The sequence below is a fragment of the Bombina bombina genome, chromosome 12, assembly GCF_027579735.1.
Source record: "Bombina bombina isolate aBomBom1 chromosome 12, aBomBom1.pri, whole genome shotgun sequence".
Lineage (NCBI taxonomy): Eukaryota > Metazoa > Chordata > Amphibia > Anura > Bombinatoridae > Bombina > Bombina bombina.
In genome coordinates, this window is record NC_069510.1 from 40666444 (window position 1) to 40686392 (window position 19949).

The 19949-nt window shown below is 42.8% G+C and overlaps 1 protein-coding gene across 3 annotated transcripts in view; it reads right to left on the minus strand.

Moving 5' to 3' along the window:
• KCND1 (potassium voltage-gated channel subfamily D member 1) overlaps window positions 1–19949 on the minus strand; it is a 234581-nt gene that overhangs the window by 10701 nt on the left and 203931 nt on the right. For 2 of the 3 annotated variants that reach the window (XM_053695513.1, XM_053695512.1), the window contains exon 5: window positions 7393–7625. In XM_053695513.1, coding sequence (XP_053551488.1) covers window positions 7393–7625 — 233 coding nt within the window. Of the gene's footprint in view, window positions 1–4519; window positions 4547–7392; window positions 7626–19949 lie in introns of all 3 variants that reach the window. The other variant, XM_053695514.1, reaches the window with a different exon arrangement.

Here is a 19949-nt window from a genome sequence, read left to right on the forward strand (position 1 = left end):
GAGGAATTGAGAAAGAGAGAGATTGAGAGAGAGAGAAAGAGAGAGAAAGAAAGAAAGAAAGAAAGAAAGAAAGAAAGAAAGAAAGAAAGAGAAAGAAAAAGAGAAATAGAGAGAGCGGGAAAGGGAAAGAGAGAGAGAAAGAAAGAGAGAAAGAAAGAGAGATGGGGAGAGAGAGAAAGCTAGAGAGGGAAGTAGAGAGAGTGTGAGAGAGAGATAGAAAGAGAGAGAGAGAGAGAGAGAGAAATAAATATAGAAAGAAGAGAGATAAGGGCCTCTAGTTATCAAAGTCTGGCGGACCTGATCCGACAGTGCGGATCAGGTCCACCAGACTTCGCTGAATACGGCAAGCAATACGCTTGCCATATTCAGCATTGCACCAGCACCTCACAAGAGCTGCTGGTGCAACGCCGCCCCCTGCTGACTCGCGGCCAATCAACCCGATCGTACTGTCTTTGTGACCGCTGCTTCATAACTGCTGTTTCTGGCGAGCCTGCTTGATACATATGCCCCAAAGAGTGAAATAGTGTGAGAGAGAGAGAGACAGAGAGAGAGGGGGGGGGGGGAGAGAGAGAAGGAGAAAGAGAGAAAGAGAGAGTTGGAGAGAGTGAGGGAAAAGAGAGAAAGAGATAGAGAGAAAGAGAGAGAGAGAATGAGAGAGAGAGATAAAGAGTGAAAGAGAGAGAGAGAGAGAGAGAGAGGGGGGGGGGAGAGGGGGGGAGAGAGAGAAGGAGAAAAAAAGAGAGAAGGAGAAAAAAAGAGAGAAAGAGAGAGTGAGAAAGAAAAAGAAAGAGAGAGAAAGAGAGTTAGAGAGAGTGAAGCAAAGAGAGAGAGAGAAAGAGATAGAGAGAGAGAGAGAGAGAGAGAGAGAGAGAGAGAGAAAGAAAGAAAGAAAGAAAGAAAGAAAGAAAGAGAGAGAAAGTTAGAGAGAGAGAGAGAGAGAGAGAGAGAGAGAGAGAGAGAGAAAGAGAGAGAGAGAGAGAAATAGAGAGAATTTACTTTGGTGCGCTGGGTTGCCAGGCAGTAGAACACAAGCTTGGGAACTGCAGTGACGCCTGGCAGAACTTCAGGAGCTTGCATTATGTTAATTATATGGTGCTTTTGATATGCACAAAATTGGTTTAACAGATTTCCGAGCATTTCTTTTTTTTTTGGGGGGGGGGGGGGGCAGGTGGATGCAACTTCCAATAGGGAAATTCAAAGGCAAGGATCATAAAAAACATGTTTCTTTCCTAAGATATGGAGAGTCCATGACATCATTCCAATAACTAGTGGGAATATCACTCCTGGTCAGCAGGAGGAGGCAATGAGCACCACAGCAAAGATGTTAAGTGTCACTCCCCTACCAATAGTCCCCAGTCATTCTCTTTGCCTCTGTCAATGGAGGAGGTGAAGTTTGGTGTCTGAAGAAATTAATTCCTTTTTTGTTTACTTTTCCCTCCAAGCAAGGATTTGGGTTTAGCTGAGTCCACGTCAATCTCTTCAGTGGACTTTAAAACAGTTAGGAAGTTGTGAGGTGGTCTTTACTTTGTTTTCTAACATTTTGCTGCCCTTATTATAGAAAGCCAGAGTTGGTGACTGTTCTTTCTTTTTTCTACAGGTCTCTGTAAGGAGTATGTGTCCTTTCACACCTTGTGAGCTGTCTTCCTGCCGGTCAGCTGGATTTGCAGGTAAGTGCTTTGTTTTCTAGGTACTGGAGGCTTGCACTTCACAGAATATGGCTGCAATATTTTATTGGGACACCCTTATCCTTTAAGGATTTAAACTTGGCAGGATGTAGGCACTTATGTGACAGAGACTTAAGGGTTAATATCGTTCATTGTGTGGGGAGGATTAACCTATTTCATTTATATATTTATTATGTGGCTCATTTCGATCTTTAGTGTCAACAGCTGTACTTTCAGTTTATTTTTAGACACTTTCAAGTTTAGCAGCACTCTATTACAGAGAGAACGATTCTCACTAGGATCGTAAAGTTATAAGCTTTTATCTATAGTTACGCTTCTGGTATTTGCCGGCTTTTTCAGTTATATTGAGGAATGTGCACTTGTGTGTGTGGCGCAGTTTTCCTTTGGCCGATCACGTTACTCGCTGCGGTTCTGCTCACATTGTATGAACAGAGCAGCGATTTGTGTCTCAGCAGTTTCCATAGTGCTCTTAAATCTTTCTGCTGCAATTTAATATTGTTTCCTCAGAGGAGTCAGGTAGGAGCACATGAGTTGGTCTGAGGTGTGGAGGTGGTCTTTTAACAGTATATAAAAAGTTTGATTCTCTGGGGGAAAATTACTCTTAAAATTTTTATTAAAGTGACAATGTCAGTTTTCATTGTGTCATTCCAACTATTTTTGGGGGACCATGTCTTCTATGGATATGGAGTCAGCTCTTATGAATAAATGCTTATTATGTCTAGAGGCCCAAATTGCTATCCCTATGCAATTTTGTTCCTCATGTTTAGAAAATACATTGAAATGTAAAGATAAATGTATTTTTTCTGAGCCTAATGTCTCTCAGGATGATGCTGTTCAGGCAATGCTACAGCTTTCTTTAAGTATCACATGGAGAAAAAGCTGCAGGCTTATTTGAAAAAGATGTATGTTCATCAAGGTCTTCAATGGCAACCTGCAGTTTGTATTGCCACAGTAGCAAGTGCAGAATCTTATTGGTGCAAAGCCTTGTCTGAATCAATTTTAGTAGAGACTCCATTGGAGGAGATTCAAGATAGGATTAAGGCTCCTAAACTAGCCAATTCCTTTATTTCTGATGCTAACATGCAAGTTATTAGACAGGGAGCCAAGATGTCTGGCTTCATTGTCCTAGCCCGCAGGGCATTGTGGCTAAAATCTTGGTCAGCTGATGTTACCTCCAAGTCCAAGCTTCTGGCGCTTCCTTACAAGGGTAAGGACCTGGTTTGACAGAAATAATTTCTGATATTACGGGTGGAAAATGGTCTTTTCTACCACAAGACAAGAAGAAAATACCTAAAGGATGTCAAAGTAATTTTCGTTCCTTCCGTAACTTCAAAGATCAAAAGTCTTCCTCTCCCTCTTCCAAGCAGGAGCAGTCTAAGTCGTCTTGGAAGCCCAATCAGTCTTGGAATAAGGGGAAGCAATCAAAGAAACCCTCAGCTGAGTCTATGTCAGAATGAAGGGACGGCCCCCGATCCAGGATCAGATCAAGTGGGGGGCAGACTTTCCCTGTTTTGTCAAGCGTGGATATGAGATTCCCAGATCCTTGGGCTGTGGACATAGTATCTCAAGGTTGCAAAATAGAATTCAAAACTTTACCTCCCAGGGGCAGATTTCATCTCTCAAGATTATCTGCAGACCAGGTAAAAAGAGAGGCATTATTGAACTACATTCAGGACCTTTCCTCCCTATTTCCTTCTATTCAAATCTGTTCGTGGTTCCCAAAAAAGAGGCAACTTTTTGACCCGTTTTAGACCTAAAGTGCATCAACAAGTTTCTCAGGGTACCGTCATTCAAAATGGAAACTATTTGTTCCATTCTTCCTTTGGTCCAAGAGGGTCAGTTCATGATGACCATAGACCTGAAGGATGCATATCTTCATGTTGCCATCCACAGGGATCATCACAAGTTCCTGAGATTCGCCTTTCTAGAGAACACCATTAGTTTGTGGCTCTTCCGTTTGGCATTTCCACAGCTCCCAGGTTCTTGGTAGTGATTAGGTCTCGGGGAATTGCAGTGGCGCCTTACCTGGATGACATATTGGTTCAGGCGCCATCTTTTCAACAAGCAAACTCTCATAAAGAGATCTTGTTGTCTTTTCTATCTTCCCACGAATGGAAAGTGAATCTGGAAAAGAGTTCCCTTGTTCCAGCTACAAGGGTGGTTTTCTTAGGGACCATAATATATTCCCTATCTATGAAAAATTTTCTGACGGAGGTCAGAAATTCCAAGATTCTTTCTTCTTGCCTCTCTCTTCTGTCTACTGTTCGGCCGTCAGTAGCTCAATGTATGGAGGTAATTGGTCTGATGGTCAGTTCCATGGACATCATACCCTTTGCTTGATTCCATTTGAGAGCTCTGCAGTTATGCATGCTCAGACAATGGAACGGAGACCATTCGGATCTGTCTCAGAGGATAGATCAAGACCAGTCGACAAGAGACTCTCTCCTGTGGTGGCTTTCTCAGGACCATCTGTCTCAGGGCACATGCTTCCTGAAACCTTCCTGGGTGATTGTGACCATGGACACCAGCCTGCTAGCCTGGGGAGCAGTCTGGGACTCGTTAAAGGCGCAGGGACTATGGACTCGGGAGGCGTCTTCTCTCCCCATAAACATCTTGGAGTTGAGATCGATTTACAATGCTCTGATGGCTTGGCCTCAATTGTCCTTAGCCTGGTTTATCAGGTTCCAGTCGGACAACATCACCTTAGTGGCTTACATCGACCACCAGGGAGGTACTCAGAGTTCCTTAGCCATGAAGGAGGTGGCTCAGATTTTTCACTGGGTGGAAGCTCACAATTGTTGTCTATCTGCCATCTACATTCCAGGAGGGGACAATTGGGAAGCGGATTTCTGAGCAGACAGACATTTCATCCCGGGGAGTGGGTTCTACATCCGGAGGTGTTCTCCAGGTTAACTCTCAAATGGGGGTGCCAGATTTGGATCTGATGGCATCTCGGCAGAACGCCAAGCTTCCAAGGTACGGTTCAAGGTCAAGAGATCTGCAAGCAGCTCTGATAGATGCTCTGGTGGTTCCTTGGGTGTACGGTCTAGCATACCTGTTTACTCCGTTTGCGCTCCTTCCACGAGTCTTTGCTCGTATCAAACAGGAGAGTGCGTTGGTAATTCTAATAGCTCTTGCATTGCCTTGCAGAATCTGTTATGCAGACCTAGTGAAGATGTCATCTCTGCCACCTTGGAGGTTGCTTCTGAGGAAGGACCTTCTAACTCAGGATCCGTTCCTCCATCCAAATCTCGTTTCTCTGAAGCTGACTGCTTGGAAATTGAACGCTTAGTTTTGGCTAAGTGTGGGTTTTCTGAGTCGGTCATTGAGACCACGATCCAGGCTCGCAAGCCTGTTACTCGAAAAATTTACCATAAGGTATGGCGTAAATATCTATATTGATGTGAATCTAAGGGATACTCTTCGAGTAGGGTCAGGATTCCTAGAATTTTGTCTTTTCTCCAGGAAGGTCTGGAGAAAGGGTTTTCAGTCAGTTCTCTGAAAGGTCAGATTTCTGCACTTTCTATTCTTTTACAGATGTGCCAGATGTTCAATCTTTTTGTCAGGCCCTGGTCAGAATCAGGCCTGTGTTTAAACCTGTTGCTCCTCCTTGGAGCCTTAACCTTGTTCTTAAAGTTTTGCAGCAGGCTCCGTTTGACCCAATGCATTCCATAGATATTAAGTTGTCTTCTTGAAAGGTTTTGTTTCTTATTGCTATTTCTTCTGCCTGGACAGTTTCCGAACTCTCGGCTTTGCAGTGTGATTCGCCTAACCTTATCGTTCATGTGGATAAGACGGTCCTGCGTACTAAATTGGGGTTTCTCCCTAAGGTGTTTTCAGATAGAAATATTAATCAGGAAATTGTTGTTCCTTCTCTCTGTCCTAATCCTTCTTCCCATAAGGAACGGCTGTTGCACAACTGGGATCTTGTGCGCGCTCTAAAATTCTACCTACAGGCTACTAAGGATTTTGGCCAGTCCTCTGCCCTGTTTATTTGCTTCAGAAATAAATATATCAGAGCACCAAATAACAATGGCAGGATCTAGATAAAACCAAATGTTCAGTCAATTTTATTCATACAGAAGCAATATATAAAATTACAGATAAAACAATTAAAACAAATAATCAAGGATCCAAGATTTCACAATAAATAAAAAGCCCAAATTCTTGGGTAATTGACAATATTGTTCACAAGTAACAGATCTAAAACATATAATTTCTATAAATGTCTAGCTGATATGTAGTCTGTGAAAAATAAAAAATGTGGACCTATGGTCGTGATAAGGCGGTGGTCCTACTAATTATAATATATTGTTGTCAATCGAACCTTATATCTGAGTGATTGAATGATGTGTCTTTTTATATGTAATATATAATCAAAGGGTTTAACTAGTGATCTCCAAAAAGAAGATGTTACAATATAGATTGGTCTTGTGAAATGAAATGCAGATGATTCAGTGGAAAAAAAAAAAAAAACCAAAAAACTTCTGTGTGTCAAAAAATCCAAATTGCAATGGTGAAAAAACAACACTTGAAAACGATGAACAAAGAACAGTGTGATCACAAAAAATCTTAAATTAGTGCAGATTGTGAATACAATCTGTCTTGATAAACAATAAACAGTTAAAATGCAGTCTTCACAATTGTGCAAATACAATCCAATGGTCAAATAAATTAAATATATTCCATAGTGAAAAAAGAAACTTCCAAGTGAATTGACCCCGCAAGGGGTCAATTTATTAGAGCAAAGGGTCTCCCAAGTAGTAGGCGCTCAGTGTACCATCATATTACCTGTTTGTTTGCTTCTCAGGAAAGCGTAAGGGTCAGAAGGCTACTGCTTACTTCTCTTTCCCTCTGGTTGAGAAGTATAATTTGTTTTGCTTATGAGACTACTGGTCAGCAGCCTCCTGAGAAAATTACAGATCATTCCACTATGGCTATCTCCTCTTCTTGGGCTTTCAAAAATGAAGCTTCTGTGGAACAGATTTGCAAGACTGCAACTTGGTCCTCTATGCATACTTTTTCCAAATTTTCCAAATTTGATACTTTTGCCTCGGCTGAGGCCTCTTTTGAGAGAAAGGTTATTCAAGCGGTGGTGCCTTCTGTCTAGGTCTTCCTGTCTTGTTCTTCCTCCCTATTCATTCCGTGTCCTCTAGCTTGGGTATGGGTTCCCACTAGTAATTGGAATGATGTTGTGGACTCTCCATATCTTAGGAAAGAAAACAAAATTTATGCTTACCTGATAAATTTCTTTCTTTCTGGATATGGAGAGTCCACGACCCCACCCTTAATTAAGACAGTTATTTTTTACTAAACCTCAGGCACCTCTAGACCTTTGTGTTATTCCGTTTTCCATTTCCCTTCAATCGAATGACTGGGATTATGGGTAGGGGAGTGACACTTAACAGCTTTGCTGTGGTGCTCTTTGCCTTCTCCTGCTGGCCAGGAGTGATATTCTCACTAGTAATTGGAATGACGTTGTGGACTCTCTATATCCGGAAAGAAATTAATGTTATAGCACACAAATAAATGTAGGATGTAGTGTTATGCAACACATTTTGGTACGCTCACATATCTGTCTCTGTAATGCAGTGATAAACTGTGATAGTTTTAAACTGAAGATGATGATTTTTCTCCATGCTTAGTGTGGTATCATTATTTTTAAATACATTAAAAGTTCTGATTGGCAGATAAATGCACCTCTTACCTTTGGGAGAGGCCCTTGTGCACATGCAGGGTGTCTAGCTCCTGCATGCTTCCACGACTGACAGACACAGTGGAGTTGGCAAGGCGGATGGCACGGCGCTTGGCACGGCGCGGGCAGCAAGAAGTGCTTATACCTTGCTGTGAGGACACCGATGTGCTTCGGCTGGTACGGTACCCAATGGATTCAGTCATAAGAGCTTCACTGTAGGTGTGCTCATCGGTAAACTCATGACACTGAATGGATATATAAACAGGATGAGTGTTAGGGTAACAGAGAAATTGCTTGATTTGAAGGTTGCAAAAATGTAATGGGTATAGACATGAAGTGAACTCATGTAAATGTAAATAATAAAGGATTTACACAACTCTTAAGATAGCTAAAAACAAAGGTAATCAGTGTTTATATCAAATATAAGCATAAACTAGGCTATAATATGATATAACCCTCTAACTAAAAGTTAAAATATGAATAAGTACAAATAGTATAAAGTTCTTACTGAGAGAAACGCGTAGGAGTTAGCATGGCAAAGCTGTTTTTTGCACAATATACCAACCTAAAATCATTGGGTTGTCCCTCTCTCTCTTTGTTTACTGGAAATAGCCTGGCATAGAAGTCAGATCACCTCTGAAATAGCATCTCTTAATCTACTATGCATCTTGTAGTTCTTTGACTTTAGTTGTCCACATATAGGACTCTTAGACAATTTATAATTATTAAAGTATAGATTTATGATTGTATTCAAATATTTTTCCAAAAGGACTTAACTCTCCCATTAAAATTAACTGTGTAGTATCATAGTCCTAAAAATAGCATTAAAATAATTTATAAGGGGCAATCTTAAGATAGTGTGTGTATGTGTGTGTATATATATATATATATATATATATATATATATATACAGTATCTCACAAAAGTGAATACACCCCTCATATTTTTGTAAATATTTTATTATACATTTTCATGTGACAACAAAAGTGAGTACACCCCTAAGTGGAAATGTCCAAATTGGGCCCAATTAGCCATTTTCACTACCCGGTGTCATGTGACTCAGTGTTACAAGGTCTCAGGTGTGAATGGGGAGCAGGTGTGTTTAATTTGGTGTTATCGCTCTCTCACACTCTCTCATACTGGTCACTGGAAGTTCAACATGGCACCTCATGAGGATCTCTGAGGATCTGAAAAAAGAATTGTTGCTCATATGGCCTAGGCTATAAGAAGATTGCTTCCTTTGTTCAGAGAAGAATTGCCTGGTATTTCGGCGCTGGACTGTCTTTGGGCAGGGTCAGACTGATATGCTACAGGATATTTTTTCTCTGTGAAGAGGCATAGTGTGCAAAAAAAATGCGCACCCTGAGGAGTTACAATAAAAATGAACAGGCATGGAAGTTATTCTAGCTTCTGTTCTATCTCATGGAGTGCTGTTCTCTATCTTTCGATGTTCTCTCTCTTTCGATTTTTATGCAAATTGCTCTTGGGTCACCCTGAGAGTAATGGGGAAACCAGACATGGACTCCGTGCATACTTGCCCTTAGAGAGATACAACTGCACCTCACTGACGAGGCCCATAGGAGGCCAAGACGATCGTCTGGGGTTGTTGCTTCCCTTGTTCAGAGAAGAATTGCCTGGTATTTTGGCACTGGACTGTCTTTGGGCAGGTTCAGACTGATATGCTACAAGATATTTTTTCTCTGTGAAGGGGCATAGTGTGCAAAAAGAACGTGCACCCTGAGGAGTTACAATAAAATGAACAGACATGGAAGTTATTCTAGCTTCTGTCCTATCTCATGGAGTGCTGTTCTCTCTCTTTTGATTTTTATAAGAAGATTGCCAAGACCCTGAAACTGAGCTGCAGTACGGTGGGCAAGACCATACAGCTGTTTCACAGGACAGGTTCCACTCAGACCAGTTGAGTGCATGTGCTCAGCGTCATATCCAGAGGTTGTCTTTGGGAAATAGATGTATGAACTCTGCCAGCATTGCTGCAGAGGTTGAAGGGGTGGGGGATCAGCCTGTCAGTGCTCAGACCATACGCTGCACACTGCATCAAATTGGTCTGCATGGCTATCTTCCCAGAAGGAAGCCTCTTCTAAAGATGATGCACAAGAAAGCCAGAAAACAGTTTTCTGAAGACAAGCAGACTAAGGACATGGATTACTGGAACCATGTCCTGTGGTCCGATGAGACTGTCAGGATATCTGTGAGTGTTATTAAATAATATATATACGTATATTATTTAATGTATATAGATTTGTCTTGGGCAGGAAATGATCCATTTATAATTAAACTGTAACTACAGCAGACCCCCCCTCTCTGCCTCTATACCTCTAAAGGATTCAAAAGAGAGCATTGGTCTCATTAGTTCAGCACAAACTGCTGGGGTGATGGAGCCCAATATTCTGTGTTTTGGTAGAAAATATGCTAAGAAGCCCCTTGAAGATTCTCAATATACATTCCGATCTGGGAGAAGCATATGCCAACCTTCACTAACAGACACATGAGATAATTTAACACCATGGCTCACTGGATTTTCTTTTGAAGCTTAAATATATTCAGAAAAAGAATCAGTTTTTTTTTTAAAAAAAGGATGTAACTAATCTCATATAGGTGTGAATGATCCCCTGTCGAGCTCCCAGACAAGCTGACATTTTAAGTCTCTGTATGACATGGGAAACTTGATTTCAGATAAATAAATTGTGCCTAAATCTTCATAATAATTTAAAATACACAGATCATATTAAAAACATATATATATATATATATACACTGTATATATATATTGATCTGAAACTAATACTATATTGGATAAATGTCAAGTAGCTATACAATCAATTTCAAATGTCCAATTTATTTTAAGAATTCATAACCTATTCTTTTTATTTTTCAGGCATCTGATAAATACACGTGTGGTTGTCCCATAAATTGTGTCATATGTTTTATGCATTTAGAAAGAGGTGTACTAAATGTGAATAGATATATAAACAGGATGAGTGTTAGGGTAACAGAGAAATTGCTTGATTTGATGGTTGCAAAAATGTAATGGGTATAGAAATGAAGTGAACTCATGTAAATGTAAATAATAAAGGATTTACACAACTCTTAAGATAGCTAAAAACAAAGGTAATCAGTGTTTATACCAAATATAAGCATAAACTAGGCTATAATATGATATAACCCTCTAACTAAAAGTTAAAATATGAATAAGTACATATAGTATAAAGTTCTTACTGAGAGAAACGCGTAGGAGTTAGCATGGCAAATCTGTTTTTTGCACAATATACCAACGTAAAATCATTGGGTTGTCCCTCTCTCTTTGTTTACTGGAAATAGCCTGGCATAGAAGTCAGATCACCTCTGAAATAGCATCTCTTAATCTACTATGCATCTTGTAGTTCTTTTACTTTAGTTGTCTACATATAGGACTCTTAGACAATTTATAATTATTAAAGTATAGATTTATGATTGTATTAAAATATTTTTCCAAAAGGACTTAACTCTCCCAGGAAAATTAACTGTGTAGTATCATAGTCCTAAAAATAGCATTAAAATAATTTATAAGGGGCAATCTTAAGATAGTGTGTGTATGTGTATATATATATATATATACAGTATCTCACAAAAGTGAATATACCCCTCGTATGTTTGTAAATATTTTATTATACATTTTCATGTGACAACAAAAGTGAGTACACCCCTAAGTGGAAATCATATTAAAAACAGATCATATTAAAAACATATATATATATATATATATATATATATATATATATATATATATATATATATATATACACTGTATATATATATTGATCTGAAACTAATACTATATTGGATAAATGTCAAGTAGCTATACAATCAATTTCAAATGTCCAATTTATTTTAAGAATTCATAACCTATTCTTTTTATTTTTCAGGCATCTGATAAATACACGTGTGGTTGTCCCATAAATTGTGTCATATGTTTTATGCATTTAGAAAGAGGTGTACTGAATGTGAAATATGCTGTGTTTTTATATGAATATAAGAAAATAATCAAATGCAACTTTAAATGCATTTTAAGATGATATTAGTATGATGCTAGAAATAATACTAATGTTTCATATTAAAATAATCAGAAAAAGGGGGCGGAGTTAACCGCCAAGCTAAGTGGCAGCACGAGAGGAGAGCTCCTCAAGGAAAAAAAGGCAAAACCGCAGACACAGCCAGACACAGCCAGAGTTCAAGGCCTCATAGGTCGGGCTTATAGCAGTAAAGACAGAACTAGTGCTTGCTGACAACTCCGGAGGGTCGGGGCTCCGCTCTGGAGGGTCCATAGCTGCAGTGATAACAAACCCTGAGACCGGAGCAAGAGGAAAACCCCTCCACAAGTGCAAAGTCAGATATCGGCTCCACGTCACCTTAGCCTCACATCGAGACAGACCCCAGCCTCCCATCGATCTACCAGCACCAACAGACCCAACTGCAGGAGGGCTCTTCTGCAGTCACTTACAGCCGCTGACTGAGCCTGGAAAGGTAGGCCGCGAAACATCTGCGCCAGCAGAGTGGCGCTAACGGCCGCTATCTTGGTCAATCTTCCACCTAGAGACAGAGGCGAGTTGCGGCAAGGCCCTGATAGCGAGGGAGACTAGATCCTAGAAAACCGGACCCCCCGACCCGAGGAGGACACTGTACCCAACTCTCAGCATCTCACCAGGAAGGAACAGATGGCCCAACAGTAAAAGAGGTTAGGCAATAACCGGACTGACCCGGGCCCAATCAGACAGTCACCGCTGGATTAGTAACACAGGCCCAATTACAATGATACGGGTATAGGGCAGGAACTTACTGTAAAGACAAGGGGCACTCACTTGGTTCCTGAAGGTGGAGCCCTACTGCTTTCTCACATTTTATGCAGCCCTATTAAGAGTTAATCCTACTAACACAGCCCCTTAGGTTATAGTGAGGTATAACAAGGTATCTATAGGAAAGCTTACTGAGAATGGCAAAAGTAATTGTCAGGGTGCCAGGAATCAGACTGAGACGAGAAGTGCAAAAATAATCACACCTTTATTAATAGCAAAAAATAATAAAAAGTCCACAAGTCAAATAACAAGCCAGGAATCAAAACCAGAGCTGGCAGTCAGACGAGCCGAGTCAGGGGCCAAAGCAAATAGTCAGATGAGCCAGAATCAGGAACAAAGAAAACAGCAGAGTCAGGAACAAGCCAGGGATCAGGAACCAGGAAGGACATCAGGCAGCCAGGTAATACACAGGAACTCTCACAAACAGGTCTAAGACAACACAAAGGCAAAGCATACTGAACAGAGGCCCTTTAAATAATAAGTGATGACATCACAATTCTGAGACTGCATCCTGTCTCACATGGATGATGCACACCAGTCTGGCCATAAAAGGAAGTGCAGAAATTGAGCAGCATCCCCCACAATGCACCAAAGTCAGGAAGAGAGGTGAGTAAAATGGCTGCCAGCAGCACATGGCAAACACAACAGGGAAAAAACCCTGACAGTACCCTCCCCTCAATGACCCCTCCCCCGTGGGAGGACAAAAGGCTTATTGGGGAAACGGGCATGGAAGGCACGGAGGAGGGCGGGAGCATGAACATCAGAGGAGGGAACCCAAGAACGCTCCTCCGGACCGTAGCCTCTCCAGTGAACCAAATACTGTACACGGCCCCTGGACATACAAGAGTCAATAATGCTGCTGACCTCATACTCCTCATGGTTGTCAACAAAGATAGGACGGGGACGAGGCAACATAGTGTTAAACCGATTACAAACCAATGGTTTCAAGAGGGAGACATGAAAAACATTGGAGATGCACATAGCAGGAGGAAGGTCAAGAGCGTAGGCCACAGGTTTAACCCGTCGGAGTATTCGAAAAGGACCAACAATAACGGGGAGCCAATTTATTGGAAGGCACACAAAGGTTCAAGTTGCAGTAGGACAGCCAAACTCTCTCACCAACCTGGTAGGAAGATGCGGGCAGACGCCTACGATCAGCCTGGAACTTTTGGAGCTGCATAGAACGATGAAGGCAATCCTGAATTTGCACCCACGTGGAACGGAGTTGCGGAGATGCTCCTCCAAAGCCGGAATACCCTGAGACATGAATGAATCGGGCAACAAGGATGGTTGAAACCCATAATTCGCCATGAACGGGGATATCTTGGAGGAAGCATTAATAGCACTATTACGAGCAAACTCTGCCCAAGTTAACAGTTCAGACCAAACTGACTACCCTGGTCCGACACTATCTCCTTGGGTAACCCATGTAAACGGAAGACCTCCCGGGCAAAAATTGAAGCAAGCTCCTGAGCAGTAGGCAGCTTCATCAAGGGAATGCAATGTGACATTTTAGAAAAACGGTCAACCACCATAAGGATAACAGTATTGCCATTGGAAACAGGGAGCTCGACAATGAAGTCCATGGAAAGATGTGTCCAAGGACGCTCACCATAAGCAATAGGTTGAAGAAGACCCACAGGAAGACGTTGAGGAGTCTTATTCTGTGCACAAACTGAGCAGGAGGCAACATACGCAGCAATATCAGAACGAAGACCTGGCTACCAGAATTGTCGAGTGACAGACCAAATCATTTGATTCTTGCCTGGGTGACCTGCAGCTTTAGGATAGTGGTAAGTGTGCAAAAGTTTAGTTCGAAGATTCTCAGGAACAAAACACTTACCACTAGGTTTCTCAGGAGGTGCATTGGTTTGTGCAGCCAGGATCTCCTCCCCCAAGGGAGAAGTCAAATTAGTACGTATGGTAGCCAAAATATGGTCAGGAGGTATAACAGGAGTAGGTACAGAATCCTCCTTGGACAGAGGCGAAAATTGTCGAGAGAGGGCATCAGCCCTAACATTCTTGCTACCAGGCAGGTAGGAGACCACATAATTAAACTGAGACAAAAATAGCGCCCATCTGGCCTGTCGGGGCGACAAATGTTTTGCTTCAGATAGATAAGTTAAATTCTTGTGTTCAGTAAGAATGAGCACTGGCACGCTAGTACCCTCGAGAAGATGCCTCCATTCCTTGAGTGCCAAAATGATGGCCAGTAATTCCCTGTCGCCAATTTCATAATTGCACTCTGCTGGAGACAATTTCTTAGAGAAGAAACCACACGGATGCAAGGAACTGTCAGGCGTAGGACGTTGAGACAAGAGGGCACCTACTCCAATCTCAGACGCATCGACCTCAAGAATGAAAGGCAGGACAGGGCCAGAACTGGAGCGGCAGAAAAGGCAATCTTAAGACTATCAAAGGCATTAATGGCAGTAGATGACCAATGGAGTGGATCATTCTCTTTACGGGTCATGTCTGTGATAGGTTTGACCAAGGAAGAAAAGTTTTTAATAAACTTTCTATAGTAATTGGCGAACCCCAAAAAACGTTGAATAGACCGAAGACCAACTGGGCGAGGCCACTGCAGAACTGCAGATAACTTGTCAGGATCCATGGAGAACCCTGCAACTGAGATAACATAACCTAGGAAGGTTACTTGAGTCTGATGGAACTCACATTTCTCAAGCTTACAAAACAAGCCGTTCTCACGTAGTCTCTGAAGAACCCGTATAACATCAGAACGATGAGCCTCAAGTGTGGGTGAGTGTATGAGGATGTCGTCTAAGTACACCACAACACACTGTTGCAACATATCTCGTAGGACATCATTAATAAATTCCTGAAAAACAGCTGGAGCATTACATAGGCCAAAGGGCATTACAAGATACTCATAATGCCCGCTCCTGATGTTTCCATTCGTGGCCCTCCTTAATCCTAACGAGATTGAACGCTCCTCTCAAATCAAGTTTAATAAAGACCGTAGCTCCCTTGAGGCGGTCAAAGAGTTCCGTAATAAGCGGAATAGGTTAAGCATTCTTAATGGTAAGACGATTAAGACCCCTATAATCGATACATGGTCTTAACTCGCCACCCTTTTTCTTCACAAAGAAGAAGCCAGCCCCTGCAGGACAGCAGGATTTGTGAATGATCCCCCGCGACAGAGCATCAGCAACATACTCCTCCATAGCACAATTCTCTGCAACAGACAGAGGGTACACCCGGCCCAGAGGAGGAATGGCTCCGGGTTGCAGGTCTATGGCACAATCGTAAGACCGGTGAGGAGGCAACGTACCAGCACTCACCTTGTCAAACACGTCTAGGAACTCTCGGTACTCCTCTGGCAATTGAGATACCGAAGAAGTGCACAAGACTTTAACTGGTTTCCGAAGAAAAGTGGAAATACATTGCAGGGACCACGACAAAATTTCGGACCTGCGCCAGTCGAGACTGGCATTGTGTTTTTGGAGCCAGGGATAACCCAGAACAACCGGAAAATGCGGAGAGTTTATCACCTGAAACTGGAGGGTTTCAAAATGGAGAGCCCCAACAGCCATGGACAATGGAACAGTTTCGGGACTAACGAGTGCGGGCTGAAGGGGCCTGCCATCAATGGCCTCAATAGCAAGCGGAACGGACCGAGGCAAAACAGGAATGGAGTGCTTTGATACAAAAGCACTGTCAATGAAAAAGCCCGCAGCACTGGAGTCAACAAGAGCCTGGGTGACTATGGAGGAGTCCACCCAGGAAAGGACAACCGTGACAAAAGGTTTCTCCTTAAGCGGTTCCGGGGACGAGGATAAACCACCCAAGGTCTGCCCTCGACAGGACCTTAGGTGTGAGCGTTTCCCGGCTGTGTAGGACAAGACTTCAAAAGGTGGCCCTGTAACCCACAATAGAGGCAGAGCCCCTCCCTCCTCCTAAAGGCCCTCTCCGCCGCGGAGAGACGCGTGAATCCCAGCTGCATCGGCTCAGCAGTACCTGGTGACTCGGGACCAGGAGGCATGGGAGGAGAGGGAGGCATGGGTGGGAACGAACACGTAGGAGACAACGGAACAAGAGGCTTCCGCAAGCGCTCCTTGAAAGAGGGCCTCTCTCTGAGTCTGATGTCAATTAGGACCAAAAAAGACACCAATGCCTCGAGATCCTCTGGTAAATCTCTGGCAGCAACTTCATCTTTAATCGCATCAGAGAGCCCATGAAAGAAGGCGGCAACAAGGGCTTCATTGTTCCAACCTACCTCTGCAGCAAGCGTACGGAACTCAATAGTATACTGAGCAACAGATCTTGTACCTTGCTGAATGGACATGAGTCGTTTAGCAGCAGAGGAGGAGCGAGCCGGAACATCAAATACCCTTCGAAAGGAGGCCACAAATTCAAGGTAATTTGAAATCACAGGTTTATTAGTCTCCCACAAGGGATTAGCCCAGGCAAGAGCTGTGTCAGAGAGTAATGAGATGAGAAATCCCACCTTAGCTCTGTCGGAGGGAAACACCTGAGGTAACATCTCAAAGTAAATGCCCACCTGGTTCAAAAACCCTCTGCACTGAATAGGATCACCTCCATATCGCTGAGGTAGAGGTGCAGAACCGGACATGCTCCTGGTAGGCATAGGTGCAGCAGCGAAAACAGGAGCAGCCATAACTTGTGGGACACCTTGGTTCAAATGTGCAGTGCGAGTCAGCAGGGTTTGCAGGGCTAGTGCAAATTGATCCAAGCGGCGATCCTGTCCATCCATCATGGAAATGATGGCAGATAAAGGTGGATTATTAGCACCATCAGGATTCATGGCCTTTGCATAATGTCAGGGTGCCAGGAATCAGACTGAGACGAGAAGTGCAAAAATAATCACACCTTTATTAATAGCAAAAAAATAATAAAAAGTCCACAAGTCAAATAACAAGCCAGGAATCAAAACCAGAGCTGGTAGTAAGACGAGCCGAGTCAGGAGCCAAAGCGAATAGTCAGAAGAGCCGGAATCAGGAAAAGCATACTGAACAGAGGCCCTTTAAATAATAAGTGATGACATCACAATTCTGAGACTGCATCCTGTCTCACATGGATGATGCACACCAGTCTGGCCATAAAAGGAAGTGCAGGAAATGAGCAGCATCCCCCACAATGCACCATAGTCAGGAAGAGAGGTGAGTAAAATGGCTGCCAGCAGCACATGGCAAACAAAACAGGTAAAAACCCTGACAGTAATAGACCTAACAAATAAATGACAACCACTGCCTCCCTGAAATCATATTTTCTCCTGGCTGCACACTTGGGGCGAAAACAACACTCCACTAGAACCAACCTCACTGCATCAGGCACTGCACACATAAAAGGACACTGTCCTGATACCCCATTCAATACAAGCAGAGCCTCTATACTAGATCCCTAGCCTACTCTCCCTCATTTCCCACTTGTCCTAACAGGTGGGTCATATCCCAGATCCCCTTTCCCAGCTTCGTTGATAGGAGACACGCCCTTTGGAGTGTAGGCCTAGGTCACCTTCCTGCACTATGCCCGCCTAACTTTAGAAGACCTTAATGGAAGGGCCTACATAATACCTCATGACATCCTAGAGGCCTAGTTATCAATCCAAGATGCAAACCTAATTCTTCTGAACAGCCAACAACCTCATCTACCTTTACTAAAAGGAGAGAAACCTGTCCTCCAAGGGAGACCCTTAGGTACCCACGGTATTACAAAGAGCTAGACCTCCATTCTATACTCCTGAGGCTCTGCCGGAGAAGTGTGGGTGCACCATGTCTCAGAACCAGAGAATAAAATCTAAGTTTCAAAACCGACAAAAAAAGACTGTCCTGTATCACTTTCACCCAGCCTCTCCGACACAGCAGGAGCCCTCAGATTACAACTTGTCAGACTCTAACACTCCATATGAAGACCTCCTGGGACCTGCCCTTGGCAACACTCACAGTAATAATAAACCACCTTCTGGAGACTCCACGTCTGTAATAATCTCTATTAGCAGGACACCATGACTCTGACAAAAAAAATTGACAGATCCCACTCTGACCTAAAGAGAGATATTGCTTCAATTGGGGAAAGGATGGATACTCTGGAACAGAAACAGGAGGACTTAATCATAGATCACACTAATCTCCTATCCTATTTCGAAAACCTAGCTGTTCAGATTTCCTAATTGGAAGCCAAGCTCGCAGACTTAGAAGATAGGTCAAGGAGGAACAACCTGAGAATCAGGGGAGTCCCTGAATCAGTCTCCCCGCAAGACCTAGAGGACTATCTAAAAGAACTTTTCAAGGAACTGGTCCCAGAAGCTAAGGACTCTGATCTCTTGATGGATAGGGCCCATAGAGTGGCATGTCTGCACTCTCTTTCAGCTGATAAGCCGAGAGATGTAGTTACCAGACCTATCGGCCCATACACTATTCCTAAGGAGAACTTTCGCAGACTACACCAAGATCTTAAGAGCAAAAGAAATTAGGTATCGATGGGGATTCCCATTAAAGCTCCTTATAACCAAAGACAGCCACCTCCTTACAATCTCGACACCGGAGGAGGCCCGACTCCTCCTGAAAAAATGGGGACTTCTCCCAGAAGACCAGCAGGACCAAGAGACACCTTCCTCAAGGCTATTCCCATTTAGAGCTGGTGCACCTGAATGGAAACCCCTCCCGAAGAGACCTACTCCATCATCTAGACGACAGCCTACTACTCATCGGAACCCTACATGAGGAGAGACTCTCTATATCTCAGCCCTTCTCCACAGAGACTAGTGTCCCATTGAGACACAAGTTGGAAGAATACCTCTTTATTATAGTATCCTTTTCAGTATACTCCCTTAGATGCTGAGGAAGTTCCTGGGCCTTGAGTCCCATATTCAGTATCTTGTTACTTTAAGTTTATAAATGTTTATGTCTTAGTTGCCCTGCTGTTAAAAAGATGCCTGATGTCTAGTATTGTAGCCATTTGTTTATGCAATAAGTGGCGCCCTTGTATACATGTGTAGTTATGGTTCAATGTTATATTTGCACTAATCTTTCTTACGTCCACAGGTTTATATCCCTCCCATTCTAGATCAATACCTGAGAATCCTCAGCTAGCAGCTAGGGGGATCCTTAATTAGACACTAGCTCTTTTTACTCTAAGCTAGGTGCTCACTAATTTGTCTTACATGATCGCCCATTCTATATAGGTTTGTGTCATGGAGTCTCATAGTAGGCCTAAGCCCCCCTACTCACTTACCACCTACCATCTACTACTTAACAGTTAATATAGTTTACATAACACCTATTGGTTATCCTCCTCCTATAGGTATTAGGCCATAGCAGAGATAGAGCATCCCAACCAAAACTTTGAAAGAACTTTTAGCCTCAACCTAAACCCTGATGTAGGCCCTTCCTACTCTTCCTACTTTCCTTGCCCTCCCCCCATCTTGTAAGTACTCAAGCCAGTACTTATATTAGAGTAACTCTGGGATTCTATTTTTGGAACTCTCAGAGCGACCCTGAGCAGTGCTATTACACACTATACGATATGCACACTCTTGTAATGAATGCGAAATATGAATATGTACTTTCTCTTTTCTCTTCTCTATCTTTTTCTCCTTGCTTTTCCCCTTCCTTCCCCTTCTCCCTCCAACTTCCGCAGGTCGGAAGGTCAGGTCTGAAACGAAGATTATTCACGGTCAACCCATGACAGAGCTGACAATTTCCACCCTTAATGTTAAGGGTCTCAACACACCCACAA